Raw genomic sequence first — 25,680 nt, forward strand, 5'->3', positions numbered from 1 at the left:
TTTTAAATCTAAACTAATTTACTGAAAAGGCTTTCCAGATTTCTTCCCTTCAGGAAAGCAAGCTAATAATAAATCTGCAATAATACAATCCATTGGTAATGTTTTGTTTGCTTTTGTTATTGTTTTAACTCTACAATCATCATGTTTACAAAACAGATACATGCAGGTGTGGACATCAGTGCCCCCAAAATGAAAAACTCCCTGGATTTTATCCAGCTGAAGGGTTTTCCTCCTGTGTTATTTTTCTCATATACTGATTTCTTATGTTGCACTTGTCCATTTCCAGCCAAACATTTGCTCAGAAGTAACAGAAATTCTCTCAAGCCACCCAGACACTTTTCAGAAGAGTTTTATGAACTCATCATCTCATCCCATACCTGAAACACAACTTTTCTAAATTGAGCATATCTCACTCCTCTCCTCCCCCACTTCTGTGCCAATGGTTTTATTACAGGCCTGTCGTGTATTATACTTTGGGTTTCTATTCCAACAGCATGGAAGCTGTTATATTAAACGTTTATCAGTAATGGGGTTCCTCCCTTCTACAAGCTGAAGCAAAGTAATTTGGTAGATACAATGAAGAAAAGATTTTGTAGGTTTGTCACTTCCAGAAGAAACACAGTACTTGAAATACACAAGATTCCAACTAAACCTGACTGCATAAACTGCACTCTGAAATCCCATGTTTCTAGTATTCCAAGGATTGCTAAATTAAGTTGTCTCAGTTCCCTGTGTTTTTTACTTTTAAATCAACATGAATGCTTTCTGCCTGTCCTAGGGTGAGGTTATGATGCTTGTATCCCCAGTCATGTGCTCTGTTAGTGCTGGATATTATGTACTGTGCCTTCAAGCCTGGCTCTGAAGAGCAAGGTTTGTTTTGGTTTGTTATCAGCCTGCTCCCCCACGGCTGGCGGGACAGAGAGACGGGACAGTACATAGTGCGGCTTTTGCTTTTTGCTTGGCTTTTTGCTGCTTTCTTTGCTCTTGCTCCTGCTTCGCTCCTGCTTTGCTCCCGCTCTACTTTTGCTTTTTTTGCTTCTGTTAGTTAGTTTAGCTAAGTGGTCCAGATTTTTCCCCTGGACTGTTTTTCCCTTCCCTTTTTGGAATCATTCAAACCTGCTCCGGACTGGGACCTGGGAAACACCAAGAGTTTACATCTGGTGGCTGCAGCAGCTATCCCCAGCGCCGGAGGGAGCAACAACAGAGCGACCACTCCCAGGAAAGACTTTCTGAATTTGTCATCCTTTTCAGATCGGTGAAAGCGTTGGCATCTCATATTGTTCATTTTTTGTGCTGGCAGTGTTTTGCTTGTTAAATAAACTGGTTCTTTCCACTTCTCTCCGAGGAATCCTTCCCGAACCGGTGGGGCGAAGGGGCTGTGTGTGGGTTTGCTTTCTGGGGGGGCCCCTTTTGGAGGTTTTCTCCCAGATTTGCCCTAATCCAGGACACTGCCCCATACACTGAAAAGTTTTGGAAACTGTAATATGGTAAGTTTAAAAAAAAAAAAAAAAGAGAGAAGAAAAATTTTTTTCTCACTCCCTGAGAGGGGCACCACCGGAAACGAGGTTGAAAGGAAACAAAAAGCAACAAAACCTTAATCAACAGAGTCAAGCCTTATGGATGTCTGAACATACAAAGGGAACAGAGCTGATTAGTTGCAAAGCGCAGTTTCTCTTTACAGGTAATATTTTTCCAAGCAGAATGATGCTTTGCACCTGTCCTGTAATTAGATGCCAGGTTTGCGTATTACACTGAAAGAAAAAAAAGACAAAGAAAGGGTCTTGATCAAAGTTCAGTGCCTCCCAAAGAGTGCCTATAGCTGTTCTATAGCACTTTTAGCTCCATTTATACAGGTATCTCACTTTTGCCCCTACCTACTCCATCTGCTGTGTTTGGGTCTGTCAAATATCAATGATATCTGAGTCTGAAAGACTACATCAATACCAAGCTGTAGGCAGGAAGCGGGGAGTGGGGAATAATGAATTCTTCCCTAAAAATTGCTCCCTAACAAATTTTTCCCAGGTACTAGAGACTTCAAAATGTCTATCATATAACTGTCTTCATGCATATTAAGAATCCATTTTTTTTTTAATATAAAGAACAAATGCTCAGAAGCCAAATAATCTGAAACAGATTTCTACAGATTTTCTCTCAAGCGCTGAAAAGAAAACCCTCAGACTACTGAAGGCCTGACATGGTAGACTGCTACAAAGCTCTGTCAACCAGATTCCCTCTCAGATTTCACAGCCTGGTCACCAATAGCTCTTATGCATCATCTGTAAACCACATTTTTAAAGCAACCAGGGACCCTTTGAAATTATAAAATAGATACACATTTTTGACACACTTTTCTCAATACTATGAAAAGTTAAAGCATTGACTTCTATTATAGAAGAGAAAAGGTACGTGCTTAGGGACAGAATTCCAAATTAAGATAACCTCAAGAGATGCTGTATGCTGTTTTGAAATAAAACTTCCACCTCATAAAATGTTAATATTAAGGCTTTAGGCAGACACTAAGGTCAGGACAGATGTGCTGCCTAACATGTACAACACTCTCACTTTCCCGAAGGCCAATAAATGCCTCTCAGTAACTAAAAAGCAGTTACAGAAGATGGTGGTACTTTGTTCACAAATATGCACGTTGGCAAGTCAAGCAATAGAAAGAGGTTGCTCAGGAGAGAAGTTGACCTGGATATAAGTGAAAAAAAAAAAAAATCAGTGGGAGAGCAATTAAGAGCAATTAAACACTGGAACAGACTGCTTAGAGAGATGTTAGACTCTCTTTTACTGGAAATATTCAAGGCTCAGCTTCACAGGGGCCTGCATAACCTGAACTAGGGCCCTGCTTTCAGTAGAAGGTTGCACCGCGTGCTCTCGAGCATCTCCTTTCATCCTAGACTTTGCTGAGATTCTAACATTTTGTTCTAAGATCCAAAACTCAAACTGTGAAAGACTGACACAACTTCTCGGAGTAGCAGTGGCTTGAACTACAGTTGCAAGCAGTGAAAAACTGGCGAACTGAAATTGCAATCCCACTGATGAGGAGGGGAAAAAAAGAGATGCTTCTTCTCAGTAGCTGTATTTGACAAATTAGGAACACCCTCATCCTATCAATTGAGTATCTGCAGATCATAAAGCTTGTCTGATCTATGTGACTTAATTTGGTAGTTATCCCTTCAAATCTGTTACTATTGTCTTCTTTTAACAGAGTAATTTCTTCTTTAGCAAATGAAACGACACAACAAGTTCCAGTCCTTCCCATCACCATGCCCTTTTTTTTCCCCTACTGAAGTGTGAATTCCATACAAGAGTGCATTTGTCAGAATGAAGGACCTTCCCCAAGGAAAGGAATGTAATTCATTTGCAAAAAGCAGGGATTAGTAATTATTTAAAGGCAATCCATCTGCCCCTAGAGATGCACCGGCTGCACAGATGAAGGGCTGGTTTAATCTCTTCAAGAGTAAATTTCTTAAGATCCCAAATTAAACTATTTACATGGGAGAAGAAAGCTTGATCCCTGAGCACAGAGATGGTGGAGTTTCTTTTGGTATTACCACTATGTCATGACAGTGGAAAGCTATTTAAAGAGACTGACCTGACAAGCTGGTACAGTTTTAGATGTATCCATCTAAACTAAAAAAAGGCAAAATGGTGCTACATCTGGCCATATACCCCAATAACTGCTTTATTGTTAGAGCTTTTAACAGTTGTGAACAGTCTTGCCATGGAGCTGAATCCCCCTAGATCTTTCATTCTGCATCAGACATACATGGTGCATTATTTTTCTTGGGATTTTGAAGGATTATTAGTCATATTGTCACTAACCTTTTTGAAATGAACTGTTCTAAGGGCAAACATTAGCATATGAAAACACTTCCTTGCAGTGTTTTGCTTCCTTTGCTGTGCTATATCACAAGGAGCATAATATATGAAGAAGGCAAACAAATATGTTTTGATCTTCGGGTGCTAATAACGCTAAAGAGCTATTTTGATGGAACTACTGAAAGAGCTAAAATATTTTTAACTTACCTACTTCCAGTACTCATGTAACTATAAAACACAATTAATTTTGATGATGAAGTTAGAGAATCCCAGGTACATACTTCCAAAGTGTTATACATTCCTTTCATTCTTACAGAATCTAAAGGATTTTTATACTCTGACATGATTTCTCTTTTTGAGGCTCATCTGGGTAGCCATGCAGTTTGTCAACAGGATTTCTTCCCAAAGCAAGTGACTATATTCTATGTTAAAGTAGCATTGTCTGCTGTAACTCCAAGGAAAAAAACTTTCTACGTCTGAAATACCCAGGATACCATTCCTATGGATTTAAAAAGTAATAAGCAATTGTACTGCTACTAACAGGATCAGATGTCCTTGAGATTTTTAGAAGTGTTATTTCAGCGTGTCAGTACAGTTAAGTAGACACATAAGGCTGCTACAAGAGTTAAAGGGAATGAACATACAGAAAATTAGATTAATTTTTTTTAAGCTTCAAAAGAAATAGGGACACTGATAAACTTAAGTAATTTAGTGGTCAGTTCTAGTTTATCCTGGAAGCCTCTGTCTCCACACTTAATAAAAAAAAATTTCCCTCTTAGCTATAAATGAAATTGCAACATGGCAACAGTAACAGATGCTGGCCACTCTTTCTGCCCCAAATCATGTAACTTACTCACACTCCAGATTTCTAAGGAAGATTTATGCATCCAGACTGTCTTCAGTGAAACCTGAGGGAAGGGAGCAGGCAGGGTGCTGTGCAAGCCCTGGAAACCCAAACCAACACCCAGCAGCACGTGTTCGCAGTATCAATAGCAGCAAGGCAGAGCAGTGTACGAGGCTGACCTGGAGCGTGCATGAGGGATGGGCACACACACGGCTGGGTTCACATTCTCCACAGCCTCTCACCCTGCACAGCCCTGTCACAGGGGCACAGGGGAGATCCTGCTGACTGGGCAGGGCACAAGGGGGGAAAGGGAGAGGTCTGTAATGAGCTCAACCATCCAAAAGAAAATCAGAACTCATTCACTCTGCTCTTGGCAGAATTTTAAACAGTAACAGACAGAACTGGAGCTGGGCAGTCACACCTTCAGCTCTAACAGTGTGTGGAGTCGCCTCAAGCACACATCATAACAGCAGCAGAAAGTGAATTTCTACACAGTGTACTCTGCGCTTCAAACCCCATGACCTAGGCAAGAGCTATAAAGTGGCCCTGCACAAAGGCAGGAGCAAGGCTGAGCGCCCTGCTCAAAAGGGGTTCTAGGACCACAGCTGCCATTTTCAGCACCACAGACTGGCCTCTTTTCAATACTTCTCTCCCCCTTTGGTTTAGGTTATACACTCCAGATAGCACATCTTCTCCTGATTTAACAGTTCTCCAAGTTTAATCTCATTTTACTTTCTCTTTATATGTCTAAACCCATCGCCCCCTTATTTTTCTGCTCTGAGGCTCACAATTCCCAGTTTGTTTTCAAAGCTCATTAAGAGAATTTTCTCTCTCCCTCTGTCATATCATTAACAGAAATGTTACAAAACTCCAGTATATACATAACCATTGTACTACTGCTGATAATCAGCTCCTGTTTATATTTCACCCAACTTTTTTCTTCCTACCCAAGCGAATTTCAATTAATCTTCGTGTTAGAAAGCAAACATATACCTACTTCCCTCTTGATTCCCTAAAATAATTAATTTTGCAATTCTGCCAAAAAAAGCAATTACATTGTCTGGCAAGATTTATTCTTTATGAACTCATGTTGTTATTGCTTACAATTCTGTCACCCTGCAGACTCTGATTTTGCATCCTCTTTTAATATCAGGCCCATTATTTTACCAGTGGTTATACTTTCAGGACAGTAATTGCTAAGAAAAACCTTGCCTTTCTTTTGAAGGTCAACATTATAGTTTCTAGTCCTCACTCATACTGACATTTCATTTTAGCTACCATCTCACAAAAACAGTAATCACACAATAGTGGCACGAAAGTGAGCAAGAAAGCTCATCCAACACAAACTATTTAAACTGAGGGGTAAGCAAGAGGGAAAACTTAACCTTTTTTGTCACGTACTCCCTTTATCACTCTTTAACATTAAATGAAATTTTAACAGTCAGCCTGCTGCTACAATAAAACATTCAGGGATACTGTTTGGACTTGCAGAATGATGCAGGGTAAAAGGCACCCCTTGAGATCACCTAATCCAACCCCATGGTCAAAGCAGAGCAAGCTTCAAAGCTGTATCATATTACTTAAGACCTTGTCCAGCAGAATTTGGAGAACTTCCAAGTTTGGTGATTCCACAGCTTCCTAGAGCAACCTCTTCCCACAGCACCACCCCCAAGAAAAACTTTTTTCCTCACCTCCATTTGGGACTTACAGAGTCACCAATTGTGACCACTGGCTCTTGTCCTCCCTGAGGATTTCTGAGAAGAACCTGACTGTCTCTAACACACTACCTAAGTAAAGTAAGGTTATGAAAATCAGCCTGTTCTTCCAGCTAAATTAGTCCAGCTACCTACATCTTCTCAACAGGATGTGCTCCAGACCCTTCGGAATCTCCTTGTGGCGCTTCACTGCATTTGCTTGTCAGCACCAACCTGGTACTGGGAAGACCAGCCCTGGGTACAGCCTGCTGTGGCCTCATGAGCACTGAGCAACAGGAAACAAAGATAATCTCTTCGTCATTGCTACTGTAAAGCATCTGACTGCATTGTCTCAATCTCAGTTTTACAGGTTTTCTTGCAGTGGTAACTTTTAATATTGACTGTCCTTGCACTCTATGCAGAGGATTTCTAATCACACTGAAAAATCCAACTTTTGAATTGATGCATTCAGTGAAGCTGATCTTTAATAAACCAAACAACAGAATTTGCACTTGATCTCTACAAGCCTGTGTGTGCTTTTAACCAGTTTTCTACCATCAACCAAACAACTGAGCAGAGTGAAAAGCAGCTTGATAAAGTGGGTAGCACATGGAGGGGAAGACATTTGACCATAGTCTTGTATTTGTACCCCAGTGCTAGAGAAGCAAAGACAGGGCTGTTGAGACAGGATCATCAGCACCCAGTGAGGATAAGCTGACTTGCAAGTCTCAAAGGTGGAAACACCTGCCAAGGAGAGTGACAGAAAGAAGGACTGCAACAAACAGGCCAGGTAAAGGAAGATAAATAGGAATTCAGATCTGGAATTTCCTAGGAATGCAAATACTTGCAACAGGACAAAAAACAGCTGTTTGTAGGATTTTTAATGTACAAACAGTGTTTCTATGCCTGAGGGAAAGCAGCACAAGAGGTAGAAAAGGGCAGTTGTAGCAGTTCAGAAGGTTCAAATTTTACTAAGCTAGGAAGTGGTAAAAATACACAACACTGGAAGATCTTCTCATATGTATCCTTAAAGCCCAGCAAGATCAAGCTTTACCTTGGCTGAACTTTTAAACATTTTCTGTGCTGCTGTTCATATTAGATTGGGAAGGAGATTTCTCAATACTGGGCATATCACAGGGACCACGGAAGGTAGAGAAGACAAATGAGTGAAGACAATCTGTGTTTTCTGTTTTTTTATGCTCTTTCACAAACCACGAAAAAACAAGGTTAATGCTCTCCTGGTACACAGCACAGACCAATGGCTCCAGTGACAACAAAAAAAAATAAATAAAGGGGCAGTGCTGGGTAGGAAGACCAAAAAGGGACACATGCATTGTACAGATCTTTTTCTTTTCAATTTCAGTCCAAGGATTTGTCTTAAGATGTCCGTGGCAGCCTCTGCTTTCCATTCTGCTTTAATAGTGATGTCCTGATGAACACAGAATAGTTCTGTTCTAGTTTAGGAGTAACACAGACCAATTTTACTCTCAGGATATTTACACCACTCATCTAGTGGCTTAATAGAGAAGCTGAAAAAACAAACAGTAAGAAAATAGGATGGCTTAAAACAATGTCTCTTTGCAAACATCTGAGGGCTATTATGAAACAAAGGTTTATATGCTACACATATTACAAGTTAAAGAAGTTCCTCTCTTGCAAAAGGCCAGCTGGTTGGAACAGTGTCTTGGGAAGCTGGGCAGAATACTGGTTCTGGCTCCAGGAGAAACAGACATACAGAGTCTGACATCTGAGAGATGAGTTCTTTGAGACCAAGAAGCAAAGAAAGTAGTACCTAGCCCTGTGACTATCTCACAAAAAAAGTATAACCTAGTGTAGTTTTGATTTTCTTCACTTCTGGTACTACCAAAGTTCCTGGAAAAGGAGGCACTAAGGAACATCTGCAAATACTTCAAAAGTATTTCCAGCATGGTTACACAATACAAGAAGTGCACTTCTATGGTCAACGACACACCAGAGTTTTTATTTTGGAAAAAATGTGCAAGGAGGGCTTCTGTGCCAAATTTCACAGAATGTGATCCATTGTTTTACATTCCATCTTCACAGTTCAAGATCACGAGGTGAGTCACAATGTAAGTGGATGACACAAAATCCACTAGAAGTTATTTTTAGATAAATATCACTTTTCAGCATTTGTAACGGCATTCTGCACGCTCAGCAGAACCAGCTGTGTACTTCTCTGCAGCCTGCATTCATAATCAGATTAGCCAAGCCATTTTATAAAGGATGGAGTTCAGGCATCCACCCTAGAATTCAGGCACCCTGTGTCCTGGTAAAGTTTAGTGGAGAGAGACCAAAGCTCTTATTCAACAGCAAGATGGAGAAAGGCCAATGAGAAGTGCCAAAAGAAGACTAAGACATGTAAGTGCAAGCCTAGTCCCAGTTGCTAGCAATGGCAAACCTCTAAGAATATTGTGTTAATACTCATTTGTGTAAAAGACACCAAACTATTTGTGAACTTCTTTGTTCTCAAATGTCCACCAAAAAACCCCATACACACCAAACCAACCCCATTTTCACCCCTCCTCCCATCAACAATATTTAAATTTTAGATTTCCAGCTGTAAAGATAGAAAGAGTAACAAGAACTTGCTAAGAGCTGCCAAATCTGATAGCCCCACTAAGCAAGGCAATACAGGTTCATGTCCCCACATCCAGCCATGCACATATTTCAAATGCACACACACAGTTACACAGAATATCATGGAATCACAGAAACACCGAGGTTGAAAACAACCCTGGAGATCATTGAGTCCAACCATTAATCTGCCACTGCCAAGTCCACCACTAAACCACGTCCCTAAGTTCCACATCTACATATCTTTTAATTACCTCCAGGGACGGTGACTCAACCACTTTCCTGGGTAGCCTGTTCCCATGCTGGACAACCCTTTCAGTGAAGAAATTAATCCTAAAATTCAATTTAAACGCCCTGCAGGCACAACTTCACATAGATATAGACAATAGGCTTGATCCTGTGCTGCTCACTGGCTGATTAGGAAGAAAGCTCATCAGAATTAAATATGTACTGTTTGCACACATACATAACATAGATCCCTCCAACTGCTGGCCTCAGATGCTTGGTCTCTCCAGTACCAAGGCCCTGGTCTCCGCTGTTGCTGACACAGGTGATAACCTATAAGGCCTGCAAAATCCCTCCTGTGGTTAGTGTTGTGATCCCTGGCCATGGCTGTACTTGATGGCACTTAGCCTAAATGTATCCACAGGGAAAAGGAAGCACCTCACCCACAGGAACAATCAGAACTAGAATAAGAATATAAGATGAACTGTAGTGATTAGACATAGAGCATGGCCAGGGAATAGAGTGGAGTGGAACAGAACAAAACGAATAGGATAGGATAGGATAGGATAGGATAGGATAGGATAGGATAGGATAGGATAATAGAACAGAATAGAATAGAATAGAATAGAATAGAATAGAATAGAATAGAATATTTCAGTCACAAGGGACCTTTGGCAATCACCAAATCCAACTGCCTGACCTCTTCAAGGGTGACTGAAAGTTGAAGCATGTTATTAAGCTCATGGTCCAAATGCCCTTTAAACACTGAGAGACTTAGGACATCAACTCCCTCTCTAGGAAGCCTGTTCCAGTGTCTGACCACCCTCCTAGGGAAGAAATGCTTCCTGATGTCAAGTTTAAATGTCCCCTAATGCAGCTTTGAAACATTCCCCCTTGTGCTATTACAGGATGCCAGGGAGAAGGGATCAGCACTTCCCTCTCCAATTCCCCTCCTCAGGAAGCTGCAGAGTAAGGAGGTCACCCCTCAGCCTCTCTTTTCTCCAAACTGGACAAACCCAGAGTCCTCAGCCACTCCTCCCAAGACGCACCTTCCAGCTTTGTTTCCCTCCTCTGCACAGATTCAGAGAATTTCCCACCCCTCTGAAGTGGTGGTGCCCAGAGCTGCTCCCAGCACTCCGGGTGAGGCGGGACCGGCGCTGAGCACAGGGGATGATCCCCGCTCTGCCCGGCTGTGCTCTGTGTTTGATGCCCCCAGGACACGGTTCCTGCCCACTGGGCTCAGGGCACACCCTGCTGACTCTCACTGAGCTGCTGCTGCCCCCAGCACCCCCAGGGCCCTCCCTGCAGGGCACTCAGACATTCCTGTCACAGTTTGTACTTGTGCCTGCTCTTACTCCACCCCAGGTGCAGGATCTGGCACTTGTTACTGAGAAATTTCATGCCAGGGATGATTGCAAATGAACTGGCCAGCCTCTCATGTTGACTCATCTTGAAAAGGTTTTACACCCACGCCATTGGCTGAACCCTCTCCTGTGACAGCCTGGGGAGAAGTCAGGTCAGGGTGTTCCCTCTGCAGTACTTTTGGTTGGTTGGGTTCTCTCACCTTTTGCACCTTTTATCACATAACTCAACAGTATCCTCTGAATGAATGAATCCAAGGCTGCACTGTACTTAACCACCGCACTTATTTCTCCCACAGAATCAATCAAGAGAAACAGGGGTGGGGCATGCAGGTAATTATGAACATCTTGCAACTTGATAAAAACAATCTAAGTCTTTTGTTAAACACAGACTTTAAAATTTAGAACTTGCTCGTAAAAATTCATATCCCATCCTGCACTGAAATTATGGTGTGTGTATATATATACACACACATATAACATATAAATGAATAACATTAGATATGAATGAAAGTATTTTGCTGTCTGATACAAGCTGGAACACTAAAGAAATAAATGTACAACCCCAGAGTTATTTTTTCCCATGATTTGCTCCTTATGAGATACATTTTGGAACTATGTACTCTTCAGTGAGGCACTGCCTTATCAACACACTTTCCTATGCTTTTAGAAGGACTTGCTACAAAGTTTCAAAGACCAAGTCAAATCAAGTATTTTCAATTCCTCCCTTCCTGTTGGGGCTTTTGTTTGGTGATGGGGGTTGCACTTCATATTATCACAAAATGGTTTGGGTTGGAAGAGACCTTAAAGATCATCTAGTTTCTCCCCCATGTCATTGACAGGAACACCTTGCACTGGACCAGGTTGCTCAGAGCACCATATAACCTGAACAATCCTGGAACAATTGGTTTTTTTGGTTGGGTTTGTTTTGGTTTTTTTCTGTTTGTTTGGGGTTTTTTTGAGAGAAGGAAAACAACAGTTCACCAGACAACTGATGATTATTAGAACATGTTCTGAGCAGTATTTCAGTTTTGCTGCTCAGGCCTTGAGAAGACATCTTTTGGCAAAATCAGAAGCAGATCTTGCTGAAAAATTTCCTATTAAAGGCATAGGGGAGAATAAAGTGCCTATAAGCGCTTGTGCATTAAGTCACTCTCATAAGGTATTTGGCATTTTCTATATCTGTATCTAACAAGAAAAAGAAGGGTTCTGTTATTTAGTTTAAATAAAAATAATAATACAGTGAAGTTATCTCACAACCAACAGACGCTCTGAACTTCTACCTCTTAGAACCCTAACAGCTTTTCCATTCTCCCCGCCACCTTTCTCAGCTTCTGATGATTCCTGTGCTGCTCCATCTATGGTAGTGGAGACAGTGCTTCACCAGAGGCCTTAGATGCTAAAGGGAAGCAGGTTATGCAAAAAGTATCTATTTCCAGCACAGGAATGCGGCCTGTAACTATCCCATGACAGGGAGCTCAGCTCAAATAGAAAGTGTAAGCCCAAGCATATCAAAGCACCAGGAGCACTGCATCCTGAGATAGCAGTGGGAAACCGGGGCACTGGGGGCGGGGAGGAAGGGGACAGAATGAACAAGCACTTTAGCCAAAAAGAGGAAAGGAAACACTAAGGCAGGTCCTGAAATTTTATAAGGGAGTCCAGAAGGCACCTCACAGCCTTAGAGTGAAAGGCACAGCATATAAAATATCAGAAAAAAAGGTCACAGAGAAAACCAATTTTTAAAAAATAGCTGCAGTGAATGTCCATTAATTCTTCAAGATAAAAGAGCAAATAGCACTAAAGCTCCTGGTTTAGCCTCAGATTCTTAAGAGATCTCAGAGCTGAACAGCCTTACTTCAGCATGCAAAGGCAATCAGCACTCTACAGCTCTTTCACAAAGAGAACTTATCTCAATACACATTGACAGGAATTACAGATTTTGAGGCAATCACATTTTCAAAAACCTATTCCTATATGTAGCCCTCCTACAAAACTAAAATGAAGCAAACCAAAACTTGCATAGTCAAGTGCAAAAGTGTTTTGAAGGTCACATCCTTGAATGAGTTATGGACATTCAGGGTGTACATGCATCATAGGAACACTGATCTATCTTCAGCACATTTATCCCACTCTACGGACCACAGAATTGCAGCTTTCCGTTTCCATTTGCAGAAAATGGGAATCATGCTGCCCATGTAAGGACCTGTTGTTCTCATCATTTGAGAGGATCTTTCACATTTGAAGCCTAGAGAGCTCAGCTCTGATCAGAACAGGATGTTAGAACATTAATGAATAACTTGCACTTTCTTCATATACTCTTGCTCATGTGTGCGCAAGAACACCGTGAAAACACCACCATGAAAAATGGGAAATATTTAAGGAAATAATTCACAGTTAGAGGTTGCTTCCTTTATGGAAAGACGTAATCATGTAACACTTAAGAATACAGGTCCTGCAAGGGAGAAGGCCAGAAAAAATATTCTGAATGTCAAACCGGTCAACTCCTGTCTCCTTGAAATCCAAAATGATCCTTGCATTTACCACAGAGGTTTTTTGCAATGCATAGCAAAATTCCTCACATAGTCATGTTCCTACTAATCACATTCCTTGGATTTTAGTTGTTTTTCTTCAGACCAAGATTGCTCTGCAGGCAGAATGGCCATGCACTTAAAACTACAGTGTGACCTGCACCATGAACACAAGGCCATTATTTAACACAGAGTATACTGAAAAAATATAGGGTCTAAAACTGGGCAGCCAGAAATGAAAAGCTTTCTGAACTTCACTGTGTCCAACTCCCATGCATTATAATTGAAAAACTGCAACCCTTCACTTTCCCTCAACCAGGTGGTCTGAAGAATTAAGTCCTAAAATTTTATGAAGCACTCCAGTATCATCACAGTAATGTCACTGCAGGCTGTCTTCAGAGCAGTATTTGAACAGAACACATTAATTACAATTGAACAATGAGGAAAAAGCCGAATAGGTGCTCCTTGGCTGTGTAGTGCAGCACACTCCCCTTGAAGACAATGGGATGGCATGTTAGGAATCTGGAAAAGTGGCTTCACACTGAATCAACATAAGGCAATCAACCAGTCATGCACCTTAATCCCACTGTTCCCTTAACTTTCAAGGAATCAGACTCACAGCCAAGCAAAGCTCAACCACTCATTTAGTACACCCACCCCTCCAAAAGCAGTATCAACATATACAGACATCTGCTCAGCAGGAAGCTGTATCCCAGTTCCAGCTCTGCCAGACACTTCATGCCACAGCTGGGAAACAGAAGAGATGGCCTGTAACCGCTTCCCAAGAGACCCACAGAGGGGGAAAAAAATAACTCTCACAGTTCTGTGGGAAATATTTCATGTCTGTCAGTCCTCACAGTAACTGTAGAAATACCTACTCACTGTCCAGGGCTGTGCTCTCAACGTAAGTAGTTTGCACAATACATGTTCCTAAAAGCCTCCATGGCTGGAGGCTCTGCAGCTTTTTCAGGCAGCCTGTGCCAAGGCTGTCTTATCCCTGGTGTCACAGCAGCCATGGCAAGCTCCCTTTGCTTTTAGCTTCTTGTCAGTGATAAAATTTGGCAGCCTCAGCATTACTCTTTCTTTCCTGTTTAGTATGTAAACCCAGTATAGTTTATTCTTACTATTTGCTTTTAACACCTTGTTATGTGAAAACAAAATTGTAGTGTTTGTACGAAGTCTATTTGTAATCCATTACAGTCCTCTCTGAAACACAGAGAGTTATTTTTGGGCCACATGAGACCAAAGGAATTCAATCTCCTGGGTCTCTTTTTGCATCAGCATCTCTGCTGACACTGCAAATAGGTACCAGGCAGCAAAACTGCTTTTCTCCTCCACAGTGAGTCTCTACTCTCTAAGTCCTGGTTGGGAGCTCATTTCTCACAGCCCACCAGGAAGTTATCAGCTGGCAACAGCTTTCAGACCTTACCACCTGGGCTGGGTGCAAACAGTGATATGGACATGGAGAAACTGTTATAGATTATCACATACACATCATCTGTCTTTCTGGAATTTTTTCCTTTGAACATCGTGGAAGGATGGGTTTAAGGGGGAAGGTTAAAAGGCAAGCTGAATTGCTCTACAACTTGAAGGGTTTAAGAGCAATTCAGAGCACTACCTTTAAGGTTTTATGTGTGCAACCTTCACTTGAGCAGTGATGACTCAAAGAGGCTCTTTCAACCACCATTAATTTAGCATTGCTCATAATCAGCATTACTTCCACATCTATTTTATCACAGGAGACTTCTACTTCAGTACACAGCCAACAAGATCACATGGGATACAGCTGAAGCAAGCTTTAAACACAACACTCTTACCACAAAATATATTAAAATAGGAAAGTTAGTTTATCCTGTAGGACCTCATCTAAATGCCTACCAGACTGCTAGCATGAACAAGGGGTGGAGAGAGGGGGAAGACACTGAGAGAGAGATTCCCTGATGGAGAGACCACCCATTCACTATTCCCTTTCACAGCTGCTCTTGTGCAGAGGTTCCTTAGGTTTATTTCACGATGACAAAGTTTTGGGCTCACTTCAATTTTTTTTTTCCAGAAGACAGATGGATGATATTTATGTTTTTAGCTACAGCTTCTTACAAAATGATGTAATAAAAATCTCCCCAACCATCATTTATATAATGTAAAAATGAAAATTAAGTTCCGCATACAGAAATTGCTCACACTGTTGCTGAAAAAAAACAAAACACGTTGACTCCAAGGATGGGTTATCATGGCAATTGTAACTGAAATGGATCAAAGCTGCTTGTCTTTTATGGTCTTCATTTGCAAAGGACCAAACATAACCAGATTACTGGGATTGCAGTATAGCTCAGTGTAGAAGGACATTAATTTTCTTTGCCTGGAAAAGGCTCTCAGCATTTTTCATGTAATTACACCAAAGATCAAGTCAAGGCTAGGCTCTAGGGCCAAAAGGGAGCAAATGTGAGGAGAAAAGCAGGAATAAACCTTCAGTGGGACTGGAACTTTGGGAAAACAATCCCATCATGTTCAGAATGAGCAATACCACTTTTACCTCCTCTGATGAAAGTTCACACTGCTCAGCTCTATGAAAGCATTTGAAACAGGAGGGAGGAAGGGAATCACAGCAGGATTGAGAGGGACTGTGAATTGCCTCTGATGAATGGCACAATGCCCAGGCAGCTGCTGCACAAATGCCAAAAGTGGGACCTTTGTTGCTTCAGCTGGATCCTTCTTGAAGTTTTGAATTACAGGCAGATACCTCACGTTATGGGATTCTGCTGCAGCACAGCAATGCAGAGACTGCTTGCTACACATGTCTTTTCCATTCTGAAACTGAAACCCTAATGGGAAACCAGCCTCTCCAAAAGCCTCACAGAGCAGCTAAAAAGTATATTTCAGCACCTTTACACCAGACCTTGCAGGAATTAACATTATCCTCAATCTTTGTTCATCTTTCAAATGCAAAAGCTGAATGCAGACAGCCACATTTTAAAAATCATAACCAGAAAAAAGCAAAGGTGCGCACAGTAACAAAAGGCAAATGAATTCTTTAAAATTCTGTGAACAACTTGGCAGGTAGTTGCTGCATTTTAAACAACAGCCATGTAATTTTCCACATAGTAGGTAAAAAAAATGAATCACAGAATATCGAAAGTTGGAAGGGACCCATAAGGATCAGCAAGTCCAACACACTGCTCCTCACAGGACTGCCTAAAACTAGACCCTATGACTAAGAGCTTTGGCCAAATGCTCTTTAATTCAGACAGGTCTGATGCTGTGACCATTTCCCTGGGGAGCCTGTTCCTGTGACTGACCACCTTCTCGGTGAAGAACCTGTTCCTAATGTCCAAGTTGAATTTCCACTGATGTAGCTTAATTCAATTTAATTTCATCTCATTGTGTCCTGTCACTGGTGAGCAGAAAGACAACCAGGATTGTCCCATCCCAGGTGGAGAATGTGGCACTTTCCCTTGCTAAATTTCATATGGTTGCTGACTGTCCAGCTCTCCAGATCTCTCTGTAAGGCTTCACTGCCCTTGAGTGAGCCCACAGCTCCTCCTCGTCAGCAAACTTTCTCAAGGTACATTTAATTCCAGTGTCCAGATAATTTATGAAGACATTAAAGAGCACTGGCCCTAAAACTGATTCTACTGGTGACTGACTGCCAGGCTGATATAACTCCATTTCCTATAACCCCTTGAGTCCCACCCGACAGCCCTTTGCTCACTCCATGTCCTGTGAAACTTGTGTAGATGTATGATGAACAGTTTTTGCAGAAAGACACTGTGAGAGACAGTATCTAAGGCTTGGATGGAATTACAAAAAAAGAAAAGTTTCCTTTGGTCAAATAGGTGAGTGACCTTGTCATAAACGGAAGTTAAGCTGGTTAAGCAGGATTTTCCCCATGTGAACCCATGCTGGTTATGAACAATGACTGCTTTGTCTCTCACTGCTTTAAGTAAATCAGACAACCAGATATATCTGCAAGTTCAAGGTATATTTTCATCTCAAATGAAATTACTAAAAATTCCAAGTTATGACAACTTCTAAGATCTAAAACCTGCCACACTATTAAAATATTTTAATTAGACAGACATATTCAAGTATTCCAGGTTTTGCTGTTAAAGTGTAAAATAGAACTGGGAGATATCACCTTTGACAGCAGCAGGATTTTCTGAGAAGCTGTTCTCACTGCAGCTAAAACAACTAGTTCTGTTTCATCACCACCTGTGCTAGTTTTGGCTGGGGTACAGTTAATTTTCTTCACAGTAGCTGGTGTGGGGCTGGTATGGGATTTGTGCTGGAAACAGTGCTGATAACACAGAGGTTTTTGTTGTTTTTTTTTTTTTTAATTGCTAAGGAGTGCTTGCACAGCATGAAGGCTCCCTCTGCTCCTCACCCCATTCCAGCAGCAAGGAGGCTGTGGGAGCACAAGATGTTGGGAGGTGACACAGCCAGGACAGCTGATCCTAACTGATGCAAGGAATCTCCCAGACCATCTGCCTGCCCATGGGAAGTGGTGAATGATTTCTTGTTTCACTTTGATTGAGTGCTCAGATTTTGCTTTCCCTATTAAAGTGTCTTTATCTCAACCCAAGAGTTTTCTGTCTTTTACACTTCCCATTCTCTTCGCCATCCCACAGGGAGGAAGCTGCTGTGTGGGACTTAGTTGATGGTTGGGGCTAAACCCCAACACAACTTCACAGGAAGTTGTAGACTAACTAAGAAAAAAAAAAAAGAAAAAATACCTTGGTTCCTTCCTAAGTAAAAATACCCCAAACCTTGAAACACAGTGATAAGTTCAATTTTTATACTTCAACATAATGACTAACAAATAAACTTCGATACATAATAGATTCTTTGCCCTAATGCTAATTTTAAATGCAAAGCATGTTTTTATAAACATTATTCTTTAAGCCTCCAGCACAGTTAATGTAGTCTTATATAACCATATAACAAATTTTCACAGTTTTAACTCATTTCCAGATTTCAAACCACAAACAATTTTACATAATCATAAATTAAATATTACACCAGCTAATAAGTAGTTTTTGAGGTTTTAACCTCAAAATAATAATGCATAATGCAAAACTCATGGAAATTGAAATTCTTAATCAGTGGACCATTCATTATATGATGAGAAGCAGTAAAACCATTTTCCTATTTCCCATTTTCGCCGCCAAAACTAACAACAGAGCTAACACCAAATCTATTTTTCCCCAGAGAATAACAACTAAATTAATGATGGGGGGGGAAAAGATTAATCCAGATAAGTTCCATGTTATTTAATTTATAATAAAATTGGGAATTTAAAACCACACTACATAAAAAAAAGGCATTTTTCTCAACAGGTTTTGGATGTGTTTAATATAGCAGAATGATAAAGTTTGCTTTTCACTGTATTCTGAAAATAGGCAATTCTGCTGTGGACTTGTGGTTCTTCCATCCTTAAAAATTCTCAGTGAATTCAGAAAGCGCTTGAATTACATTAAAAAATATGGATCTTCAAGCAATAATTTATTTCAAAATTAATCTGAAAACTGCCACTACTCTCCAATTACTGAAAATATCTCTTAATGTTTAGCCAGATCTGAGTTTTTTATTGTTATAAGTGGTAAAAACATGGACATAATCATCCAAGCTTTCTTTAAGCAGAACAAATGAGAGGGGGAAAAAGTGAAGTCGCTCATTTTTCCTTCTTTAGAGCTCACTCTACTATAGATCACTCTCTTGCAACTGTCAAGCTTTTTGCAGTTCTTTCACTTGTTTTATCAGAGTTGAAATAAAATTTATCTTTAAAAAATTCAGCACAGTTCCACAAAAGCCTGTAAGTCCACACACCTCACTTATATCACCTGAAGACTATATATTTCACAGTAGGTATTGCTGACCAACAATTTTCTGGAAGGCTGGGAAAACAGAGCATCAGTGTATCAATTTATATCAACACCACTCTGTTCTAGCAGATAAATAGTTTAGGTTTACTTTAAAAAAAAAAAAGAAGAAAATATCAGAGTGATTCAAATTGGAAATATGATAAATAAAACCAGAGGATTGATGTGAAGCAAAAAAAAAAAAATTGTTAGGATACACCTATCACAACTTAAACTAGGAAGGTGACCTCAAATATTAAATGTCTGACCTCTTATCAAAAATTTTTAGCACAACTGAGACTTGGATTGTCAGTGTCAGGCTGACCTGGAAAGAACTGCTAGCAAATAGCAGCAGCTATTTATCTATAATTCCTCTCCTGCTGCACTTTTACCCATTTTCCATTTCACTGTTGATGGTGAGTGAGAAGCAGCTGAAGGGGCAACTGCTTGTGACTTGTCTTGCCAACACTGAATTTGCTCTCAGGGTCGTTATGTAAGGGAGCTATACAGGGGGTTAAGAAATGGTACAATAAAACATCTGTACCATCCATCCTTCCCTACTCTTTCTCTTGTCCAGCTCCATTGCTTCCACTTGGACACCAAACCCAGCCTCATCAAAGTGCCACAGCTATAGGCTACTAATAGGTAACTAATGAGGATTAGGACCTAATGAGCCACAGCACTACACAGGGAAGAACTGCTGAGTGATGCCTGCTGCTTCTCAGTTTGTCACATTTGGGTTTGACATGGGCTATCTCTCAGCATCATTTCTTTGTCTTGTCACTGCCTGTCCAAGCTCTTTGGTTCAGCCGTTCTTAACAGCAGATGTAACTTGGTGGGGAATTTTTTATCTTTTTTTTTTTTCCCGCCCATAATTTACTCATATTTTTCATCTGGTCTGTCACATAAGGAAAGCCATTTCCAAAGCCAAAGTACTTTGCTGGAAAAGCCAACTGTTTGTAAGGGTGAGGACAAGAGAAGTTTCTGTTTCTGTGCCAACAGCCTGTCAAGTTCTTTCCTTCCCTGCAGGCCTCACAAACCCCATGCCTCAGTGGATGGACAAGCTCTCCTACCAGAAGTGGTTTTCCACCTACCTTATCTCCTACCAGTCAACCAGAAGACAGCCTGGATTCCTACAGCACAAACAATGCCCACACACACAGGACCTGGTTTCCAAATAGGACATGGTCAAGCAGACAGTCTTGGGCTCAGCTTGATGCTGTAGGTGCTCACACTCAAATGCCACCCATCAGGTGGTACCACTGTGGTACTACGTGGACACACAAGACCTAGTAATTTTCTACTTCTGAGTATCTTTGTGCCAGAAATAATGATATCCCCATCCCCACTCACAGACCATGATTATAAATAATTATAGCAGGTTTAGCAGTGAGTCATTTCAGATCCAACTGCTGGCCATGCTCTTAGACAGTCAATACGAAAGGTTAACAGCGACAGAGGTTTCACCAAATTTTAACATTTGTTTGATTTTAACACACTGATCATGTAAAGACTCTTTAAAATAAAGGATGTAAAACCAATACAATTCCTCCACAGAGAGCTACTCCCAGTTGCAGTGTTATGATCTATGACTTGACAGCACTTCATCATCTTGTGCAGGGTTTTTCTTTTCTTTTTTAATACAGTTGCATAGTTTTATCTTTAACAATAGACTTAAGCAAAATTAAGTAATTCATTTTCTTAAATGGTGCTGCATTGTCAGCACCCTATAATTATTTTAGTGTATGAATGCAATAGTTGAGAATAAAAGTCTTAAATTTATGCAATCTTACAGCACCTTTGGCATAAATCATATGCTCTCAGACGTTCTGCATGATAATTTGGCCTGTACAAAGACTGCCAGCTCTTGAAAATGCCTTGTATTATAGACTACCCAGCAGAAGATTTGCTACATTTAATATACTCCTATCAGCCAGCACAATGCCTTTAAATTCAATATAAATTATCAGAATAATAAAATAAGTTCCAATTAAGTCCAAACTGCCAGCCAACCAGAGCAAAAAGATCTTACCTTAAAACAGTTCATGCTTGTAGCTCTTATTACTGTGTCATTCTTGCATATAGTTGCCTACCTGTTACAGAGGAGTGTATAATTACAACACATTCCCCTCCACACAGAGCTGACTAACCTTCAGGCTTGTCTGCTGAGAGCAGAAAACCTAAAGATCCTGAAATTCCCAAGATGGTGTTTGTAAGCAGACCATGGTTTTCCATGCTCGGGGCTTCCATCAGCTACAGGTACCTCACCCTTTCAATGCAGGAAGTTCCACTCTTAAGAGCTGAGGAATGTGGAAAAGCTTTCATCCAGCTGAGGCACCCAGCTGTGTGCAAAGAGGAAACTCCTCACATGCTCAGGGCACAGATAATGCACAGCTTCCTACACTCAGACAATGCACAGCTTCCTACACTTGTGGCTCCAACCACATTCCTGACACAAGTCACAACCCTGCCACACTGCAGCTAAAACCTGGAGCTACAGAACTCTCTCAAACCAAGGCATTGTTTAACCCTGTTTAAGCCATTTAGTCCTTGCCCTAGCACAGTGCTGTAGAAGGTCCTCACCAGTTTGCTGACTGACTCCCACAGCAGTCCTTAGGAGGACTGAAAAGTTACAAAAATACAGTAGGTATTCAAGATAATGACCCTGATGAACGTGAACTACCTAGCACTTCTCAGATGTTCTACTGAGTTCTTGAAACTGGATTATTTGGGGCTTTTTGAGAGAAAGTGTCAAAAGAATGCTTCAGAAAAACATAGAAACTTCACCTCCCAAGTGCAACATGGATTGGCAGTGGTCCACACAGAGAATACTGACTATCTTTTGAAATTTGACTGCTTTAAAGTTCTGAAATTCACACTTAGGGTTAATTTGTAAAACTGTCAATTATCTACAATCTTGTTGCCAAATCTTTTAATATAAAAAAAATATATTGAAGTCTTTATTTTTAAGTGCAAAAGTTAAAAAATGTTGGCTTAAACATAGCTCTATTGATAGAGTTCATTAGTGCATCTATTTTGAATCAAAAGAAACTACAAAGAGTGGTTTTGGGGATGAGACAAAAGACTAGAAATGAGACTAAATAAATGTGTCCAATTGTCTTGAAGGGGAAGAAAATAAGAAGGAATTTGCATTCAATTTCAAGGTTACAACTAGATTTTATACTCAGTAACAGCTTTGCAATTTTTTTCCTAGTTAAACTGGACTCCTTGTTCTTGATACAATAAATGTAATTTTTGATACTGGCTTTTGAGGTTGAAAACTTTAGAACTAGGGGGCAGAAGGAAGGCTTTTGGGTGAGATTCAATCACTAAACCTTAATAGAACCAATGACTCATGCAGGAAACAAAGGAAGAAACTAGTGTTACAATAATCCTACATTGAGATTAAAACCTAGAAATAAAAATCTCCCTTAACGCATGCAAGGATAAAGTGATACTATGCACCTTTAAAACAAGGTAGGAAAAGAACATTTTAACATATGCTTCTTTACCCAAATGGCACTGATCCATCATCATACCCTCAGTTGGTTATTCCTGGAGATATACTAACACTCAAAATAAAGAAGGCACTAAAGTTTCTGAGAGTGACAGGAAACCCAGCAGAGTAAGAAATTTTAGACAGAGTTATTTACAGATATTTTCCTGTGAGAAAAGAATGGTAAGAATGTAGCTTGAACATTAATAAATCCACTAAAACATCAGTCTGCCTGGTGGAGTCAGCAGATTTGGAGGGGGATTCAGTGGGGCTGGAAATTCAAACTTTAGCTTGTAATCAGAAAAATCCTACTTTAGAAATTTGAACCAGCAGCTAGAAACATGTAATATAATATAGAGCTCTCCTAAAATGGTACCCAGCTAGAGGGACCTTATACTGTGAGAAGCCTGTGATTATTTAGCTAAAAAAAAAAAAAAAAAAAAAAAAAAAGTCAATGACACTGAAGCTCTTTATTATTCTGCAGGGACCTATTTGTGAGTGAGTGACATGGACAAAATCTACAAATCTGCATTTCCTTCCTTTGCTTTCCCTGGGAAAGGTGCTACAGAGCGTGTGTGCAATTCCTCCATGAGGAGATGACACAGCAGAAGTTTATCTGAAATAAATTTCCAGCTGAAATAATCTATTCTAAAGATACTCTCATGGAAAATAAATTAGATCAACTTAATTTTAAAACATCATTCAAAGTGTTTATTCAGATTGTTTATGAAGCAATTACACAGCATGCTTAGGTAATAGTTTAAATGAAATCAGTTATTAGTTCCTAATGTCTTACTCTCAAGTAGGAAGGCACTTTGCAGTATGGTGTTCTACAGGAGACGCAGCCCATAATCCTGCAAATACCCAAGAAGATCCCTATCTTTGGGGTTTTTCTTAATGTGATTCAAGCATTTTCTGAATTCATTGAGAACGTTTAGGGATGGAAGAAGAGAAGCTCAGTACAACACAGGAAGCCCAGAACTAACTGCTTTCCTGTTGCTTTAGCATAGCAGAAAAATGCAAGACCTGTTTCATTATTATTCTTCCAAGACACCTCCACATGCTTCAGGAACATCACAATGTAGCCCTGATTTTCTGGAGTACCAGCAGTTTTTCAGAGAACACTGACAAATGCAGCACACCATACTGCTATGTGGTTCAGACAAGGAGCAGCCCACATGTAAGTCAGTTTAGGCTTCTGTGAGAAAAAAAAAATTATTAAACAAGCAAATAAATAATGAAGATGAAGGAAGAGATTTGGGGATTATTAGGGAATATTATTTGGCAGGAGAAAGCAAAGAGGACTTGATGAGACTTATAAGAGATAAGTCTATTAAAAACATTGTTAGCAGAATGAACCAATTAAGTCCACATCCCCAAAGCAAGTTGGCAATCAGTTTTCAACACCTGTTTTCAGACCAGGGCTTGCAGAGTTTAAACACTTTGTTTAAAGTGATGTCCCCAGAACCTCTAGGTCAATAAACACAAGGTAGAAATGCACTTTCAGGACTGCTTACTGTGAGCATTAGCCATAGCAGATGCAATTTTCAACCAGCAGCATTCAACACCAGGTGGAGGAGAGCTGGGCATTCTGTCCTGCATGGAGCATATCAAAGCCACGTGGCCAACAAGTCGCAGACTGCTGAAGAGAGCAGGTCCCTCCTGACTAGTAAAAGTAAGAAACAGAAAGGTCCATCCAAGACAGTCATGAATTTATTTACCAAAAAAATCACATTTTCTTTAACTCAAAATGTGCTGAGCATTACTTATGTACTGAGACACAACACCTGCAGCCCCTCAGGGCTTCCTAGAGTCTCATAACGATTTCCAGGTAGGATCTCCTTGACTTACAGGATTTAAAGAATGCATCAAAAGTACTCATTTGAAGCATTTATTTCAGACTTTTTATTAGCAGGCACTCTCTAGCATAGGACATCCTTCCTGAATAATTAAAACATAGAAAGGTCACACACAATCCTCATCGGCAGAGAAATTCAAGAGCCCTGAGGTGGAGGAAAACTTTTTTAAGCTTTACACCATTGAGTTAAACTGCATCCAGCAAACACTCTCCCTAGGCCACTTGGCAAGATCCCGCTTTCACTCTGAGCTACCAAAGTAAATGAGAATTTTGTGAAGCTGTATTTGCCACTGTCACTGTCTCCCTTTGACAAATTTGCAGATGATACAAAACCAAGAAGATTGGCTGATACTTCAGATGGTTATGCCACCATTCACAGGAACCTTGACAGGCTGGAGATATGGGCTCACGGGAACCTTATGAAAAGTGACAAAAGGAAATGCAAAGTCTTGCACCTGAAGAGGAATAACCCCATGCAGCAGGATATGCTGGTGGACTAGAAAGTGTCCTAAGCCCATGCATTATACAGAGAACTTGCACTGCAAAAGGAGTTGCATCTACTTTACAAAGGATTTACTGAAACAAGCATGACAGAAAAAAAGAAAAATATCTAGAATTGTCAAAGTGTTGTGCAAATGCCCTTGACATTTTTGGAGGGGGAAGAATAGAAGATGACAAGTCCAGTCAGAAGTACTTTGCTTTAAACTGTCCTAGACTGCACAAAATAAGGTTGTATTTGCACAACAGAATTCAAAATATGCATCCAGTGTAGAAATGAGGCAATACACAATGGCATGATGCTTTCAGTGCTCAGCTGTGCAAATAGAAGCTTTGCATCAGTGAACACAGATGTCCCTCCCATGACTTCATCCTATACATCCAAGGTCACATGGTTTATTTTGGCACATAGATACACACACAAGAACTACATATGAAAAACAATCCAGTTCAGACTTGAAGGCCTATTCTGTTCCCTGGAATAAATTTCTCCTCCCAGTGATCCAGTAAGTTAAATCTACAGGCATTGTAGCCTGAGGAGAGTTAAGATCTCTGTTAAAGAGAACCCGAGGATAGCAAAGAAAACTGTAATTATCATCTATTTTAGGCCATTTTGGGAGCAAGACAGAACCATGCTATGAGTAACTTAGAACTCCAAGCTGACCCCCAAGTCCAAATTAAGATGCACTTCCATGCCCAGCCGGTGTCCATCAGAGACTCTAATCATGGAGAACTGTAATGAAAGAGCAAGGGCACTACCAGAGTTTTTTTGCAAAGCCAAAGTAAATACAAAATGGGTATCAGGCAGAAACGAAGATTGTGAGCCAAAAGAAATTCACAAAAGCCATTGATTCACAATGCTCACAAACCTAAAAATCAGCTGAAATACCCACCCCCCCAC

The 25,680-nt window shown here is 40.5% G+C and overlaps 1 protein-coding gene across 7 annotated transcripts in view; it reads right to left on the minus strand.

The window, feature by feature from the left end:
• The window catches only part of TSPAN9 (tetraspanin 9), a 169,034-nt gene that overhangs the window by 103,599 nt on the left and 39,755 nt on the right, over positions 1–25,680 (minus strand). For 4 of the 7 annotated variants that reach the window (XM_039699620.1, XM_039699621.1, XM_039699622.1 and 1 more), the window contains one exon: positions 23,941–24,089. The exons of the other annotated variants lie outside the window; for them this stretch is intronic. In XM_039699620.1, the coding sequence (XP_039555554.1) occupies positions 23,941–24,025 (85 nt within the window). In that variant the 5' untranslated portion in view covers positions 24,026–24,089. The remainder of the gene's footprint in view (positions 1–23,940; positions 24,090–25,680) is intronic. 7 annotated transcript variants of the gene reach the window in all.

Source organism: Passer montanus, unplaced genomic scaffold (assembly GCF_014805655.1).
Source record: "Passer montanus isolate IOZ18808 unplaced genomic scaffold, ASM1480565v1 scaffold137, whole genome shotgun sequence".
Classification (NCBI taxonomy): domain Eukaryota; kingdom Metazoa; phylum Chordata; class Aves; order Passeriformes; family Passeridae; genus Passer; species Passer montanus.